Source organism: Mastacembelus armatus, chromosome 9, assembly GCF_900324485.2.
Source record: "Mastacembelus armatus chromosome 9, fMasArm1.2, whole genome shotgun sequence".
In the NCBI taxonomy this organism is placed as follows: Eukaryota; Metazoa; Chordata; class Actinopteri; order Synbranchiformes; family Mastacembelidae; genus Mastacembelus; species Mastacembelus armatus.
Window position 1 is genome coordinate 14,291,389 of NC_046641.1, and position 17,603 is coordinate 14,308,991.

A 17,603-nucleotide genomic window follows, 5' to 3' on the forward strand; every position below is an offset into this window, starting at 1 on the left:
ATGTCCAAACCATCTCAATCTGGCTTCCCTGGCTGTTTCTCCAAAACATCTAACATGAGCTGTCCCTCTGATGTCCTCATTCCTGATCCTATCCATCCTCGTCACTCCCAGAGAGAACCTCAACATCTTCAGCTCTGCTACCTCCAGCTCTGCCTCCTGTCTTTTTCTCAGTGCCACTGTCTCTAAACCAGACATCATGGCTTGTCTCATCACTGTCTTGTCCACCTTTCCTTTCATTCTTGCTGACACTTTTTTGTCACACATCACACCTGACACTTTCCTCCACCCGTTCCAACCTGCTTGCACATGTCTCTTCACTTCTTTTCCACACTCTGTTGCTCTGGACTGTTGACCCTAGGTATTTAAAATCCTCCACCTTCTTCACCTCTACTCCATGTAACCTCACCGTTCTACTTGAGTCCCTCTCATTTACACACATGTACTCTGTCTTACTGCGGCTAACCTTCATTCCTCTCCTTTCCAGAGCAAACCTCCACTTCTCTAGATTTTCCTCCACCTGCTCCCTGCTCTCACTACAGATGACAATGTCATCTGCAAACATCATGGTCCACGGAGATTCCTGTCTAACCTCATCTGGAAGCCTGTCCATCACCACAGCAAACAAGAAGGGGCTCAAAGCTGATCCTTGGTGCAGTCCCACCTCCACCTTGAACTCCACTGTCACCCCTACAGCACACCTCACCACTGTCTTACAGCTCTCATGCATGTCCTGCACCACTCAAACATACTTCTCTGCCACTCCAGACTTCCTCATACAAAACCACAGCTCCTCTCTCGGCACCCTGTCATATGCTTTTCTGGCCTTCTCTGTACTTCACCATCAGCATTCTCAAAGCAAATATTGCATCTGTGGTTCTCTTTCTTGGCATGAAACCATACTGCTGCTCACAAATGCTCATGCAAAATGCTGCACATCCTTCCCATCTCTGTCTCTCTGCCTCGCCAACCTGTACAAATCCACCTCTCCCTTCTTAGTGTCCAACCTATCATACCAAATCCTCATACAGTGGGTACGGAAAGTATTCAGACCCCTTTAAATTTTTCACTCTTTGTGTCATTGCAGCCATTTGCCAAAATCAAAAAGGTTCATTTTATTTCTCATTAATGTACACTCAGCACCCCATCTTGACAGAAAAAAACAGAAATGTAGAAATTTTTGCAAATTTATTAAAAAAGAAAAACTGAAATATCACATGGTCATAAGTATTCAGACCCTGTGCTCAGTATTGAGTAGAAGCATCCTTTTGAGCTAGTACAGCCATGAGTCTTCTTGGGAATGATGCAACAAGTTTTTCACACCTGGATTTGGGGATCCTCTGCCGTTCTTCCTTGCAGATCCTCTCCAGTTCTGTCAGGTTGGATGGTGAACGTTGGTGGACAGCCATTTTCAGGTCTCTCCAGAGATGTTCAATTGGGTTTAGGTCAGGGCTCTGGCTGGGCCAGTCAAGAACGTTCACAGAGTTGTTCCGAAGCCACTGCTTTGTTATTTTAGCTGTGTGCTTAGGGTCATTGTCCTGTTGAAAGGTGAACCTTCGGCCCAGTCTGAGATCCTGAGCACTCTGGAAGAGGTTTTCTTCAAGGATATCTCTGTACTTGGCCGCATTCATCTTTCCTTCAAATGCAACCAGTCGTCCTGTCCCTGCAGCTGAAAAACACCCCCACAACATGATGCTCCCACCACCATGTTTCACTGTAGGGATTGTATTGGGCAGTGATGAGCAGTGCCTGGTTTTCTCCACACATACTGCTTAGAATTAACGCCAAAAAGTTCAATCTTGGTCTCATCAGACCAGAGAATCTTATTTCTCATAGTCTGGGAGTCCTTCATGTGTTTTTTGGCAAAATCTATGAAGGCTTGTGTCTTGCACTGAGGAGAGGCTTCCGTCGGGCCACTCTGCCATAAAGCCCCGACTGGTGGAGGGCTGCAGTGATTGTTGACTTTGTGGAACTTTCTCCCATCTCCCTACTGCATCTCTGGAGCTCAGCCACAGTGATCTTTGGGTTCTTCTTTACCTCTCTCACCAAGGCTCTTCTCCCACGATTGCTTAGTTTGGCTGGACGGCCAGGTCTAGGAAGAGTTCTGGTCATCCCAAACTTTTTCCATTTGAGGATTATGGAGGCCACTGTGCTCTTAGGAACCTTGGGTGCTGCAGAAATTTTTTTGTAACCTTGGCCAGATATGTGCCTTGCCACAATTCTGTCTCTGAGCTCCTTGGGCAGTTCCTTCGACCTCATGATTCTCATTTGCTCTGACATGCACTGTGAGCTGTAAGGTCTTATATAGACCGGTGTGTGCCTTTCCTAATCAAGTCCAATCAGTTTAATTAAACACAGCTGGACTCCAATGAAGGAGCAGAACCATCTCAAGGAGGATCAGAAGAAATGGACAGCATGTGAGTTAAATGTGAGTGTCACTGCAAAGGGTCTGAATACTTATGACCATGTGATATTTCGGTTTTTCTTTTTTAATAAATTTGCAAAAATTTCTACATTTCTGTTTTTTTCTGTCAAGATGGGGTGCTAAGTGTACATTAATGAGAAATAAAATGAACCTTTTTGATTTTGGTAAATGGCTGCAATGACACAAAGAGTGAAAAATTTAAAGGGGTCTGAATACTTTCCGTACCCACTGTATGCCCTTTGTTTGGCCTTTGCCACCTCTACCTCACTTTATGCTGTATCTCCCTGTACTCCTGTCAGTTCTCTTCCCTCCTCTCAGTGTCCCACTTCTTCTTAGTTAACCTTTTCCTCTTAACACACTTCTGAACTTCCTCATTCCGCCACCAAGTCTCCTTATCTGCTTTCCTCTTTCCAGATGACACACCAAGTACCCTCCTACCTGTCTCCCTGATCACTTTAGCTGTGGCTGTCCAGTCATCTGGAAGAACCTCCTGACCTCCCAGAGCCTGTTTCAGCTCCTCCCTGAAAGCCACACAACACACTTCCTTTTTCAACTTCCACCACTTGGTCCTCTGCTCTGCCCTTGTCCTCTTCATCTTCCTCACCACCAGAGTCATCCTACACACCACCATCCTATGCTGTCTGGCTACATTCTGCCCAGCCACTACTTTGCAGTCACTGATCTCTTTCAGGTTGTAACGTCTGCACAAGATGTAATCAACTTGTGTGCTCCTGCCTCCACTCTTATATGTCACCCTATGCTCCTCCCTTTTCTGGAAAAATGTGTTCACTACAGCCATTTCCATCCTTTTTGCGAAGTCTACCACCATCTGTCCTTCTGCATTCCTGTCCTGCATCCCAAACTTACCCATCACTTCCTCATCACCTCTGTTTCCCTCACCAACATGTCCGTTGAAGTCTGCCCCAATCACCACTCTCTCACCACTAGGGATACCCTGAATCACCTCATCCATCTCCCTCCAGAATTTCTCCTTCTCTTCTAACTCTCATCCTACCTGTGGGGCATAACCACTGACAACATTCAACATCACACCTTCAACTTCCAGCTTCAGACTCATCACCCTATCTGACACTCTCTTCACCTCCAGAACATTCCTAGAAAAATCCTCCTTCAGGATTACTCCTACTCCATTCCTCTTTCCATCCACACCATGATAAAACAGCTTGAACCCTGCTCCTAATGTATAGGCCTTGCTACCTTTCCACCTGATCTCCTGAACACACAAGATATCCACCTTTCTTCTCTCCATCATATCAGCCTACATTCCTGCCCTTCCTTTTCTCTCTCTGCCTACGAACACACCTTCCTCCTCTCCTTCATCGACCAACAGTAGTCCAATTTCCACTGGCACCTTGTAGGTCAACAGCACCAGTGGTGGTCGTTGTTAACCCGGGTCGCCACCGATCCGGTATGGGAGTCATATTTGTGATTCGCATGTTTGATTTGGCTTAAATTTTACGTCGGATGTCCTTCCTGACACAACCCTCTGCATTTACCTGGACGTGGGACCGGCACATGAAGACAATGGATTGTGCCCCCCTGTGGTAGTGTTACCACTGCATAATAGAGATTATGAAAAGAGACCCTGCACATTGGTTTGTGAAATATTACAACTACATTTTCTATTTTCAAATGTCCTTAATGTGCCACATTTGTCTATCACTAAAACTGGCCACCAATGCATACTGTAGTTCATGAAGCCTAACAAACATTTGTACTATAAACATACAATAACAGTATAAGGTTTCTTACAGGTGAAACCGGTGTTTCATTCTTCTGTACAAAACCATCACCACCTTATTGAATTCCAGTGCATTTTGATCTCAGCAGGAATGTTGAAACTCTGAACAGGGGAATGATTAATAGTCATAAATTCAGGCAACTTAATATTAAGAAGCCAGCATACATATGTGCAATATTTTTTAAAGATTGAATTCATACTTCTAATCCTTTTGTAAGCTACACACGCAATCTCTCCCTTGTCTTTTAGTAGAAGATTGGGATCTTATGGAGATGTCAAAGCCAGATTGATGGCTGGAAGGTTTGATGGATGGCTGGCTCTTAAAGAGAAAAGGCAGATAAATAAAGATGATTCAAGTTGGATTCACTGATGTGAGCTTATGTTAAATGGTATGATGCAGAATGAGTGGTGGACATTAAAGCAACTTTGATTGGTAAAAACCAAGCTGGTGGCTTTGATATTAAGAAAGAGGAAGGTGGTCTTAATGCATTCTGCCAACTTCACCCTACTTCCTCCTCTCTCTCTCTTCCAATCCTCTTTCAACCCACCACCTGCTGTCCTGACTTCTACCCTGCCTATCTTTCGCAACACATATTACTTCGCTTTCACTTTGCCAGCTTCTGTGTCTGTTAGCCACTGTAAGGTCACTGTCCTGATGAAATACCCAGAGAGCAACTCCAAGTCGACTGGTTCAGCACTAAAAAAAAAAAAAAAAAAAAAAAAAAGTTCTGTAGGGTGTGTGTCCACAAATGGTGTACCACAGCTGACGGATAAGGTGATTAAGTATACACCTGGGAACCAGGACAACACACATTGTGTCCTCCGATGCAAGTTTTCTGCATGGTTATAAAAAGTAAAAGGACAGAGGATAGATGGTTTGTCTTCCAGAGCTTCAGCCATCCTTCACAAACTGAACAAAGTTTGTGATACAAAGTGACTCTCAAACGAACATTTAGGTATCACTTTGAAATGTGCACATAACCTTGTATTTTAAGTTATGTAGCCAATAATTAATCATCCTCACTTGCAGACATTGATTCAATTTGTGACACGCAGTTGCAGACATCCATGCACATGTCCTTTTAGGGTTTATTAGTCCTCTTTCTCGCCTTCATACATCTTATTCAGAATGTCACCTGCTTTGGTCCTGCAACACTGCCACCCCTCTCAAGTTACATTTTGTTTTATGGCTTTTTTTGTGGAAGGTAATTATTTTAACATGTGTTATGCTCAGCTGCCAGTGTAAGGATATATGTATACAGTACAGACATCAGAGTATTGACGTGAACATAAAAGCTGTGAATTATGTTTGTAACTCTGTATAACAGAAGAAGTCTATCAAAAGTGGAGAGACAGAATGATAGAGCATTGTAGTGTCGGGGACAGCCTCAAATAGGGGGAGGAAGGTTATGCAATAGTGTATTGAAAAAAAAAAGTCACTCAGAAGAAGCAAGACAAGAAGACTCAGCATAAACAGCTAAAGAGTTTTCTCTTTTGAACTCTCTAAATGAAGAAGATTCAGTATTTTGTGTAGGACTATGTAGAAAAGAGTGGAAGTGAGAGGAAAAACAAGATGCAGAAAAAAACATATTCAGCATGATCAGTTAAACAAAACTGTCCTTCCATCTATCCACTCATCCATCCACCCACAAGGCTTTCTGCATTTTCATTCCCATCCCCTTATGCCTCCTCTCTGTTTCCTTCTCCTTTGTCTTTTTGTCTTTTGTTGTTCTTATTTAAATGTCTGGCTAATTGTCTTTAAGTCTGCTACTGAGGGTTTTTTTTTTTTCCTTGTAATGAAAACAGCTGATCCCTCTGTGAAACCATCAGTGAAAGAAATGACATGCATTCCATGCTGTCATTTATCACAGCATGTGGACCATTAGTGTGAATCATTTATTGTATTTGGCCTGTTTGAGATCTCTGAACTCAGGCAAGTCTACATGGAATGAAAGCAAGGTTAAATATTGTGCCTAGTGATTGAGGGGCAAGTATGCAACAAAGCAATGTGTGAAGCAGCTCTGTGTGTGTGTGTGTGTTCATAAAAAACTGTTAACTACATTTTTAAAATGCAGCTGATATGCATCTGACACCCCTGCATAAGGATTAGCTGACACTAAAAATATGCAGCTACAGCTGTGACAGGGAAGTGGGAGAAGTCAACATACAGAACACACGGCTGGATTCAACCGCCAACTCCATAATTACTGTGTCATGTTTGCTTGGAGGTGATGTAATGAGCTCAGTCTACGATGACATGGCACCATCTCCAAAATGGGCTCTCTAACTGGTGAAACACAGGGTGTTTTACAAAATGGCCTCCCACACAGCTTTCCACTGAGCCTTTTTCTGTGATGTAATTATTGTCTTTGCTGTTCTGTGCCACCACTATGGGCACAGTTTACTACATAAAATACTTAACCTTGACCTTAATCATTCAGTTTTACCAGTGAATTACATTCACTGACAAAATATAATTACCAACATAATTTATATAAGAAACAAAAAACTATAGAAACAACTTATACGCTATACATACAAATACACACTATTGTGCAGTTTCCAGATGTGTTGCTATATTTCCAAATTTGCACAGTGGTACAAATTGCACAGTGGACAAACATTGCACTTTGTTTTGTAAAAATTCTGTTGTCAAGACAAATGTAATTAACTATTCACCACTGATGGCCAGGGGAGGGAAACTGTCCTTGTGTGTGGTGGTTTTGGCGTACTGTGTTCTGTTCAGTGCCGACGAGAGAGGAGAAAATGAGACAGATTGTGAGGGGTCTGCAGAAATCTTCTCTGCCTTCCTCTTGACCCGTGAGGTCTACAGGTCCTCAATGGAGAGCAAGTTGGCACCAATTATTCTTTCTGCAGCTCAAACTGGCCACTGGAGCATGTTTCTGCCGAGTTTGTTTGCCAAACCAAACCATACAGTGATGGATGAGCAGAGAACAGACTCGATTTTACTACCACACTGAAACAGTATCACTTACTAAATCTATATGTTGTCCAGTGTCAGCTCTACCATCAACTATATGTTCACTGGTTCACGTTGTAGCCTGTCCTAGTCTTTAAGTTTCCTGTCTCTCCTCGTCTCTCTCCTCAGACCTGAAGAAGTCATTTGAGCAGGAACCCTTGGGAAAGGAAGTTTCTCTGGAGCAGGAAGTGCTGTTACAGTGCCGCCCTCCGGAGGGCATACCAGCTGCTGAGGTATGTGCAACATTACGGTAAAGCTCCACCTGACGGGAATACAAAGATATGAGACTGAGAGAACACATGACTGGACCTGAACAAGGAAGCGTCTGAAGAGATGCAGTGACAGAATGAAGACAATAGAGGCTGTAAAAAGATGTTTAAAAAAAAAAAAAAAAAAAAGGAAATTGCCAAGTGGAAATAACTTGAAAGTGCCACAGAAAAGTCAGTTATTATGTGACACTTTCTGAAATTGCCTGGAACTGTGAATGACAGAAAGCAGAACAGAGTGGTTTGGTGGGTGCATGCACTCTTTCACAGTCTGCAGTCAGTAGTTGAAGGGTGACTTGAATAAAAATGTAGGCTGACCATTTTTGAGAAATTCTGTTATGCCATTTGCATTTTTCCCGATGTTATGCCTAAAGAAAAAACTGATAAGGCTTAATACCCCAAAACAAAAATAACAGTAAACAGCCGTTCCAACAGAGATCACGCTAAATCTAATTTCCTTTTAGAAAATAAGTATATGAGAAAAACAATGAATTAGAGCTAATTATTATTGCAAAATTAAAAGAAGCAATCATGATATAAGCAAGGGCAATGCTTAAATTCACAAAAGGTTAGCATAAAATTATTTCACTGTTCTGTTTTTTTCAAAACATTTCTCCAGTAGGTTTCCATAAATATGTGGCATTTTTTAGCGTCGCACAACAATATTCCTGTTGAATTGTCAGAGCTGGGAATCGGGAACAGTCTGAATCCTGTTTTGACTGGCTGTTGCTCGAAAGCTCAGCTGCAATGAAGTAACACTGATCCAGAGGAGCCACAGTTGAAATGTAGACTTAAATATCTCTAGAGAGCCAATTTGAGTTGCAGCACAAGTTCCCAGAAGAAATCTCAATAACCATCAAGGTTTAACCTATATTCCTGTATTATTTTACAATGCCATTGCTCACTTCTCTCACTTCTTCAGTACCTGAGGTTTGCAGAAAATGAAAAAATAATGAATGTGATTTTCCTGTTTTCCTTTGAAATTACTGAGAAATTCTGCCATGGTGCCATTCAAAAAAGAGGAATGTGCATGACTGGGCAACTCTTGGCGAAAATTACCCTTGCACATAGCACATTACTATTTTGGCCAATCAAACAGGTATTTTAGTGACTTGCCCATTTCCCATGCTTGCTAGCAATTTCCAGTATATATGTATTATTACAAATGTAGTAAAACAACATCCATTTGAAAGACCCTTAACTACAGCAAAGAATGTCATTTACCTGTTAGATTGTTCTTTACTTTCCTGGTTTCATTTGGCACTGTTCCCACCCGAATGGATAAAAAGACATAATTTCATTTAGTCGGTCACTGGGGAACAGCAGCAGAGCACTTGGTGAAGGCTGCACTACCGGATAAGGAGTCTTTGAATCAGGTTTCGCTCTTCAGAGTTTGATAGTCGTTTTCAATTGCACCTAAGTACACAGCTCCCCTGAGAGAGACGGGGAAAGGGAAACTGAAGGAGAGAGGGTAAGGGAGGCTCTCAGACAGGCCAGCATACAAAGTGAGGGTGATTGCGCGTGTGTGCGTGCGTGCGTGCATCTGTGTATGTGTATTCAGGAGAAATAAAGGTGGGGCAGAAAGAGACAGAAGCAGCAGTGGTCTTTTCACTTTTAGAAACTTCTTCTTTGAAAGAAAATGAGGCAGATAAAGTGGTTGATTGTGACATCAGTTCAATAGTAGGAGCCGCAGACTTTTACCAACACAGAAACTCGTTTTCACTCATTTAGTCTCTTTTTCAGTCACACACCCACATCCACACTCTCAACTCATGCTCTGTCATCTTGGAGACAAATCTCCACACTGATTACTCTGTACTACACCTCCCTTAACTGTTTTGTTACTGGGTTTGATTTTTCACACCTGCTTGAACACAACATATACTCTCAAAGTACTTGTGCACACCTATGCACTCGCATGCTTGCACACACACACAAACTGTCTAGCTGTTTTTCCAGTGAGGTCAATCCTTTACCTTTTCCAGTCCTTTCTCCTGTCATAATGGGATCTCAGGCCAAATGGATTGGTCTGTCTCCTTTTTCTGCTGAAGCTGATTAGAGGGATTTAGGTTTAAAACCTGCAGATGACCTCAGGTTGTAGCCATTCTTTCTTTCTTTCTTTTTTTTTTTAATCTCTTCTGACTTCCTATTTCTCCTTGCTCTTATCATGCCCATTGTCTTTTCCATTCACTCTATTTCCTCTCTTTTACTCTCTCTCTTTCACACACACACAAACACACAAACATAATGTTTTTTGATGTTGATTGACAGTTCTCTGTGTTGGTGTTCTGTGACCTGTCTAAAACGTTCTAATATTAGTGGTTGTGGTTTCTCTGTCGACCAATGGACAACTGTTGTGAACTTGGCAGTGTGATGTGGTCATTGCCCTGATATGTGATACCCACATCGTAATACCCAGCTGGCTTCATGTGGCTGTCAGCATACCACACCAAAGCCATGTCACCCTAAACACACACACAATACATATTCATATTCACACAGACTGTGTCCTAGGGTCAACAGTCCAGAGCAACAGAGAGTGTGGAAAAGAAGTGAAGAGACGTGTGCAAGCAGGTTGGAACGGGTGGAGGGAAGTGTCAGGTGTGATGTGTGACAAAAGAGTGTCAGCAAGAATGAAAGGAAAGGTGGACAAGACAGTGGTGAGAGCAGCCATGATGTCTGGTTTAAAGACAGTGGCACTGAGAAAAAGACAGGAGGAAGAGCTGGAGGTAGCAGAGCTGAAGATGTTGAGGTTCTCTCTGGGAGTGACGAGGATGGATAGGATCAGGAATGAGGACATCAGAGGGACAGCTCATGTTAGATGTTTTGGAGAAAAAGCCAGGGAAGCCAGATTGAGATGGTTTGGACATGTTCAGAGAAGGGACGCCACCGAGCTCCTGGACAGTCTGTGGTGGTACTCTGTGGCATTGGATGCACCCAGACATACTTTCCCATAGGTGTCCACTTAGATTTAGATCATGGGGAACATGAGGGCAGTCAGTGACATCAATACCTTTTATCATCCATGAACTACCTACACCCTCTGGCCACATGAGGCCGGGTATTGCCCCACACCAGGAGGAACTCAGTGCTGACTGCACCAGTGAGAGGTGAGACAATGCTCTTAGGGTTTCATCCCAGCAGTCAGGATACCATTGGCTATGATATGGAAATCTGTGCAGTCTTCCAAGTATATGCCTTCCCAGACCATCAATAATCCACCAGTGATGTTACAGGCAGCATAATATTCACCACAGGATCGCCAGACTCTTTCACGTGAACCTGCTCTCATCTGTGAAGAGAGCAGGGCGCCAGTGGCAGACCTGCCAATTCTGGTGTTCTCATGCGAATGCCAATAGAGCTGCACAATGCTGGCCTGTGAGCACAGGTCGTACTAGAGGACGTTGGGCCCTCATGCCACCCTCATGGAGTCTCACAGTTTGGTCAGAGTCATGCAGGGCAGTAACCTGCTGGAGGTCATTTTGTAGGGCTCTTGCAGTGTTCCTCCTGGCATGGCACAAAGGAGAAGATAGCAATCCTGCTGCTGGGTTGTTGCCCTTCTACAGCCCTATCCAGCTCTCCTGGTGTTGTAATGGCCAGTCTCTTGGTATCGCCTCTATGCTATGCTTGACACCGCCACAGCAAAGCTTGTGACTGCACGTACAGATGTGCCATCTTGGAGTAACTGGATTACCTGTGTAACGTGACTGGGCTACAGGTACCACTATTGACAAGTACAAAACACAAAACTTGAGAAGAACCAGTCAAGAACGGTAAGAGAGCATGGCCACCACATGCAAAACCATTCCCTTTTTTTTCTTGCTTCTGCTTGTTACTTTCATTTGCACCAAGGCAGAAACTCATTCACAATCACTCATTATTACTAAATGGACAATGGATATCCATGTAGTTTAAAATGACAGTAAGCATGTACACATCAAACATTGCACGTATTCTATTTCACTTTCCTCTGACAGTACTGCAGCTCCTGAGAGAGACACTTTGAGGCACTGTGAAATCCTTAAGAAACATCTAAATCTTTTTAAACTGTGATAGAAAACCTTTAAAAGCTGATGGAAATCTATTGGATTCAGCAGGGAGAGTTCAGCAGTTCAATGGGAAGGGTTTTATGGACACAGATGGTGAATTCACACAACTCCCCTTAAGAGCAGCACACTGTTCACTTTCGATGAAAAATAATACTAATTTAATTTTATTTTATTCTGGTTTCAGTTTTACTTTTTTGTAAACTTTTTACTTGTTTGGCCTGAGGTCACCTGAGCAACTATATTAAATTTAGACAGATTTAGATATTTTCTCTATGTATGCTGTCAGGTTCATTAGGACATTAGGAGAAAAATAATATATTTTATCTTGAAACCCAAAGAGTATGAGCGACCCCAGAAGGCAGGCAAAGCCAGTGGACTGTACATAGCAGGTGGGGTTATGGAGTTGTGTGTGTGTGTGTGTGTGTGTGTGTGTGTGTACTGTAGGGATCCTTGTGAATATTTGTGTGTATGCCTGTCTGCGTCTGTCTCTGTGTGTGAGTGATTACCCCAGCTGCAGTGAAATAAACACATCAGTGTGTGGTGACAGGCCCCCCCACGTTTCTATCCTTAACACACAAACACACACACACACACACAGAGTCACACTGTAACTGCATATGTGTCTGGAGCCTGGTCAAGTTCCTGCCACATTCTTAACCACTCAATCCACACCCTAAAGTAGTGCAAGTTAGCTTATGATCTACGTGAACATTATCTGTCTGAATATATTCTTTTACATCAGACAGCATGTCATGGTTATGGGCATCAGGGTGCCATACGATGGGATTTGGATTCAAGCTCCAAGCTTCATATCACCCAGTATTCAGCAACATTTGTCCTGCTTACACGTTCTTGAGCAAGATATACATCCACCTGTCAGCTCCAAGGTAGCTTTTATGTAGCTGACCCAGAGAGGAGTATATAAAGTGGACGTAGTGAGGCATAACATTACCCATCACTTTGAAACCCAGAGTTGTGGTTCGTGGTTTGCATTATCTTTTCTGCTTGGAGCCAGGACCTTTTTAATGAGTTCACAGGTCTTGCCTTTGTTCTGCCACTTCAGAATGAATGCTGGCTTGCCAAAACCATTGACCATACCTATGTATAGAAATTACTCAGTATGGTACTTGCTTACCTATCAGATTATGTAAAATGTTATATATTCAAATGTTTACAATCTAACAGTAATCACAGCCTCACCTAATGTGTAAAAAAACTAAACTATGCTAACACGACAGATATTGTAATCAAATCATTTAAATGTAGAGACACACTGTATGTGGCCCTGTGATGGACTGGTGACCTGTCCAGGGTGTACCCCTGCCTTCCACCCAAAGACAGCTGGGATAGGCTCCAGCAGATCCCTGTGACCCTGGTTAAGGAATAAGCGGGTATAGATGATAGATGGATGGATGGATGGATGGATGGAGGTAGAGACACAACTTGTAACAGCATTTATTGAATGTCTTGTTAACTAACTCCATAACCGCAGCCAGACTGTCTGAAAAATGCAGTTTTTTTTAGATAAACAGAGACCCTGAATGTCCAATTCAATGCAAGTGCAGGAGCTGGAGAAGAGCAGGCAATGTCAATCACACCTGTCAATCAACACCCACTTCAGACATCAAAGCCTTCTGTCAGCCCTAAAATTTTATTGAAGCACTGACTTCCAAAATTACCACTGGCACACTGAGTAGAGGGCCTGCCTAAGCGATGGAGACCACAATGACCCCTGGGAAAAAATGATTGACTTAGTATTTCCAGAATGAAGTTGATGTGTCTCAAGTTGGAGTCAGTAGAAGCCGTATTTTTTTTAGAGCCAGCATCTAGTGGCCATGAGCAGCATTGCACCTAAAGACATGCCCACACTGATGTCAGCCTCCAGCTGTGGTAGTTGCTGCCTGAGCTGACCACAACCAGCAATCTAAAAAAGACACACCATCCTAACCACAAGGTGGCTGGGACAGTCATGGTGAACAATTGTGTGTTTAAGTAAACCCAGGAAGCACAACCACACCCCTCTCTCTCTCTCTCTCTCTCTCTCTCTCTCTCTCTCTCTCACTCACTCACTCACTCACTCACTCACTCACTCACTCACTCACTCACTCACTCACTCACTCTCTCACTCTCGCACTCACACACACACAAACACACACACACACATTCGGCTTCTAACCCACCCCTGCAGGGACCACTGATGTCCATTTTTGTGAATTACTTTCTGTTAGCTGGTATGGAATATGTCTAGACATCGACATTTGTGTAATTACATGAATTGCGGGTGTGGGGGTGTGTGTCTTTGTGATTCAAATCATAACTGACATTTCTGTCAGACGGCATCAGCAGTGCGGTGTGGCCAAAAGAGTAATGGCTAACTTGTTCCTACACTCACACTGAATATTGTACGCAGAAGCACAGTACATTTCAGTCCTTGAAGTCACCATTGTTAATATGTCACATGATAAAGTTTACTCGCAGAATCTGTCTGGAGGTTATAACATTGGTGATGCTGGAGTATTTTAAGTGGTCAGTGAAGGTGAATTAAACTGTCTAACAAATAAGGTATGCTCGCTCCCTGTGTCCAGGGAGAGAAACAGAGCTATTTTTCCTTTAGCTTTAAACTGCTTTCAGATCTCACTGGAGTTTATTGCTGCTCTGTGCCTCAGAAATGTATTTATTAATGACAATAAGATAAACCATTTGCAAGTGTTGAATGCATCCAAAACATGTATTTAGCCAGAAGATACAATTCTTGCATCAAAAAATCTGTCAATTGCTTTAAAGTAAAAAAAAAAAAAGTAATAAATATCTGCAAAGCTAGAAGACAACATAAATTGATTTTGGAATATACTGAATGAAATGAACTAACATGAAAGGATAGCAGAGGTCTTTGCATGAAAATTAATCAAAGAAAGCATTTGATTTTTCTTTAGCTTTACACAATCTTGTGACCAATACACTGGAAGAATTAAAGTCATTTTGTCACGCAGCAGGATGAGAAACACGTGTGTATAGCATCTGTACCTGTATGTGAGTGTGTGTTTGTGTGTGTGTGTGTGTGTGTGTGTGTGTAGGGGCACAAAAACAATTTATGTAATGCTGCTTCTCCAATAGATCCTTACCTTAATCCTCTTTTAGCTGGCATAGTAAGCCCCACGGCTCATCTCCCATCGCTTTTTACCTTGATCCTCAACCTCTGTCAGAAATCATCACCGTAATCCACAGATTAGTCAGCAATCTCTGTTTTTTTTATTCAGACAGCCTATTTGAATTATTGAAATGGATAAGATTATTAAAATGTTGTTGCCATGGTCTATCACTGCAAAGTAATTTATAAAAGGGGAAAAATGAGGGGTTTGTGTTATTTGTAATGGCTGGTTGTTGGTGTACAGAGACATTATGGTCATTACCTCTTGATGTGTGTTCACAGACATGAATGGGCACAGATACATATACAGTAAGTTTTATCTCTGATGCCTGTAGTGCAGTTTATGTAACCACTTTGTATTTTCAAAAAGATACTGTCAGATATATACACACAGACAAGGACAGGAAGAAAAATATGTACATCCAGTGTAAGCTGTGATTTTTATGAGCCTTGGGAGGCTGTTCATCCAGTTATAAGCTATGTCAGTAAATTCAGGCATTAGTCGGATCCCACTCCAAAGCCATCAGACTGTGCAGAATTATATCAGAAGTGTGAATTTTCCATTGCAGAACTTTCAGCATGAGCTTTCAGATTTCCTAGCTATTTTGTTCTAGTGACCACTCTTTCTGTTTATACGGTCATTAAATAAGCGTACCAGTTGCTCATTTTCTCAGTTCAGTTCCAGCTGTTTTCAGTCATTGGCTCAAATAATTTTTTTTTTTTTTTCAAAAATATTCTTGCTGTCTGCCTCTGTCTCATGTAATGCCGATTTAAGCGGGTCTGCTTTGTTTGCAGTAGTATAACTAAACTTTAAAGACACTAATCTCAGACGTCTATCTCAGCTTTCTTAGACAAAGGGAAAAGTTTTGCTATTTCAGTCTTGACAGTGGCTGGAACTGAAAGCACTTATAGTATATCCGCCCATCGCCCAGGCCATTTAAGGAAACTATCAATCAAAATGCAAACAGGGAAGCTTCTCATTACATATAGTTACCCTGTGTTTTGTTTCTTAGATGACAACTCAAACTGCATTATTTTATTCGCACACTCAGAGATGACAGGAATTATGTGGGTCACTGATCGTATTTTAGTTCGCTGTGGTCTGAGGTTTTAGTATTTTTGAGACAAGGACTTTGTTCTTCTGTAGAGGCTGGAGTGGATGCTTAACTCAGATGTATAAGGGCTGGTAATAACGAAGGCAGTTGTGAAGATGCTTCCACACCCAACAAATTAGGAAAACGGTCTTTCTCCCTTTTAATTACCTATTCACAGAAATTGGCAGATACTGTAGGGTAGTCAACCACTGCAGTTAACCCCTTTAAATGCCTCCTTTAATTAATGCTTATTTGTTAACTGGCCGTCTGTCTCCATTTCTGTTTTTATGTTTTTAATTTTTGTCACACTTTTTTTGTTACCTGTCTCCCTCTCTCATGGTCTTTCCACTTTGTCTCTTTCCATCACTATCGCTGTGTCTCAGTCGTCCTCATGCCCCCTGTCGCTCTTGGCATAGTTCTGAGACAAAGCTGTGGATTGATGGTGACATAACAGTGTAGAGTGTACTACATTGTCAGGCAGCTACTCGTGCTGCCCTTGGCAGTTCTGACAGTGTTGTCATGGGTGAATGGACACACTGTTTTGACAAAGGGTGCGACAGTGTCAAATAACAATACTCTGTTTTGTTCTGTCAGGTTTTATAAGATGTTAGACTTTGTGAGTCCTTTAGGACTACAAACTTTAAAAACTATGAAATTTGTAAAGCTGTGCACGTGTCTGTAGGATTTATTAAAGGTTTTTGGTTTTTTTACATATATATTTTGATGATGCACAACAAATTAGAAACTTATTCTTGAAATAATTCAGCACCTTAAAATAGTCCTCAGTCCTGCTGCTGATATGATTTTATATGCTTAACTACTAGAGCAATTGGGACAGTTAAACCCTCATGTGGGACCAGACTGAAAACGTTTAATAAGTCAGGGCTTTGGATAATTGCCAGCAATTAATTGCTTTTCACTTACATCAGTTTTCAGTTAAGTAGTTTTCCGTGAGTTATCCAAGGACGTCATTGTCATTGCAGTTAATATTTCCATACATTTAACTGTTGATACTGAGGCATTTTCAGATGATGGCTGTGTCATCTTTGTGGAGCAGAGAATATGTTTGTAGCGATGTGATGCTCTGTTTTCTGATTGTAAAGCTTGTGTTTGCCACAATGTAGTCCTCCATTTGACACTATGCAAAATGTGTTTGGTGTGAAATTAAATACATTTTTGCTGATCTGTATTAACCACGATACTGCTTACATCCTGGAATTATATTGAAACATTAGCTTAGCGAACACTCTGCCAACAAGCTCTTGGCAATACTGATGCATTTCTGATTTCAGAAGCATAATTCTTTCAAAGTTAGTTGGTTGCTGGCTTCTTAAGTGCGACCTGGCAGAAGCCAATATACAGCACTTAGAGATGCTCCTGCAGTTCTTTAGGGGAACATAAAGAGAGAATATGCTATTCTTGATGGCACCTTGCCCGTAAACCCGTAGTAGTGTTTTTAAAGATATGGCATTGAATTATTTTTCCGTTATTTTACACAGTCACTTTGTATTTTGTTCATAAAAAAGTGTGTATGTAGGCATAAGGAAATGCTGGCATGTTATGAGCCCATGTCCAGTCTTTTGACCAGCTTAGAACTCCTCCTTTTAGGCCCATTTTATTCCTATAATATCCATGCAAAGTTTAGTTAAGGTTACGCTAACATTCTTAGCTCTTAGTTTGAGAAAGATTATTTTTATGTTTAAATAATATTAAAAAGTGATTTTAATTTTAGAAGCAAAAGGAGAACTTATCCTAAATCTCTGCTGTCAAAATCAAACATGTTTTACATCCATCTCGCCAATCTCTGTACCCTCACCTCATAACAAACACTAAATTTCTTGCCTTTGCACTGGAATTTGACATTGGGCATAAATCATGTCAC

General features: G+C 41.8%; 1 protein-coding gene across 2 annotated transcripts in view; it reads left to right on the forward strand.

Annotated features, from left to right (window-relative positions):
* Window positions 1–17,603, forward strand: part of LOC113138657 (netrin receptor UNC5C) — a 169,721-nt gene that overhangs the window by 105,595 nt on the left and 46,523 nt on the right. For both annotated transcript variants that reach the window (XM_026321261.1, XM_026321262.1), the window contains exon 4: window positions 7,294–7,397. In XM_026321261.1, coding sequence (XP_026177046.1) covers window positions 7,294–7,397 — 104 coding nt within the window. The remainder of the gene's footprint in view (window positions 1–7,293; window positions 7,398–17,603) is intronic.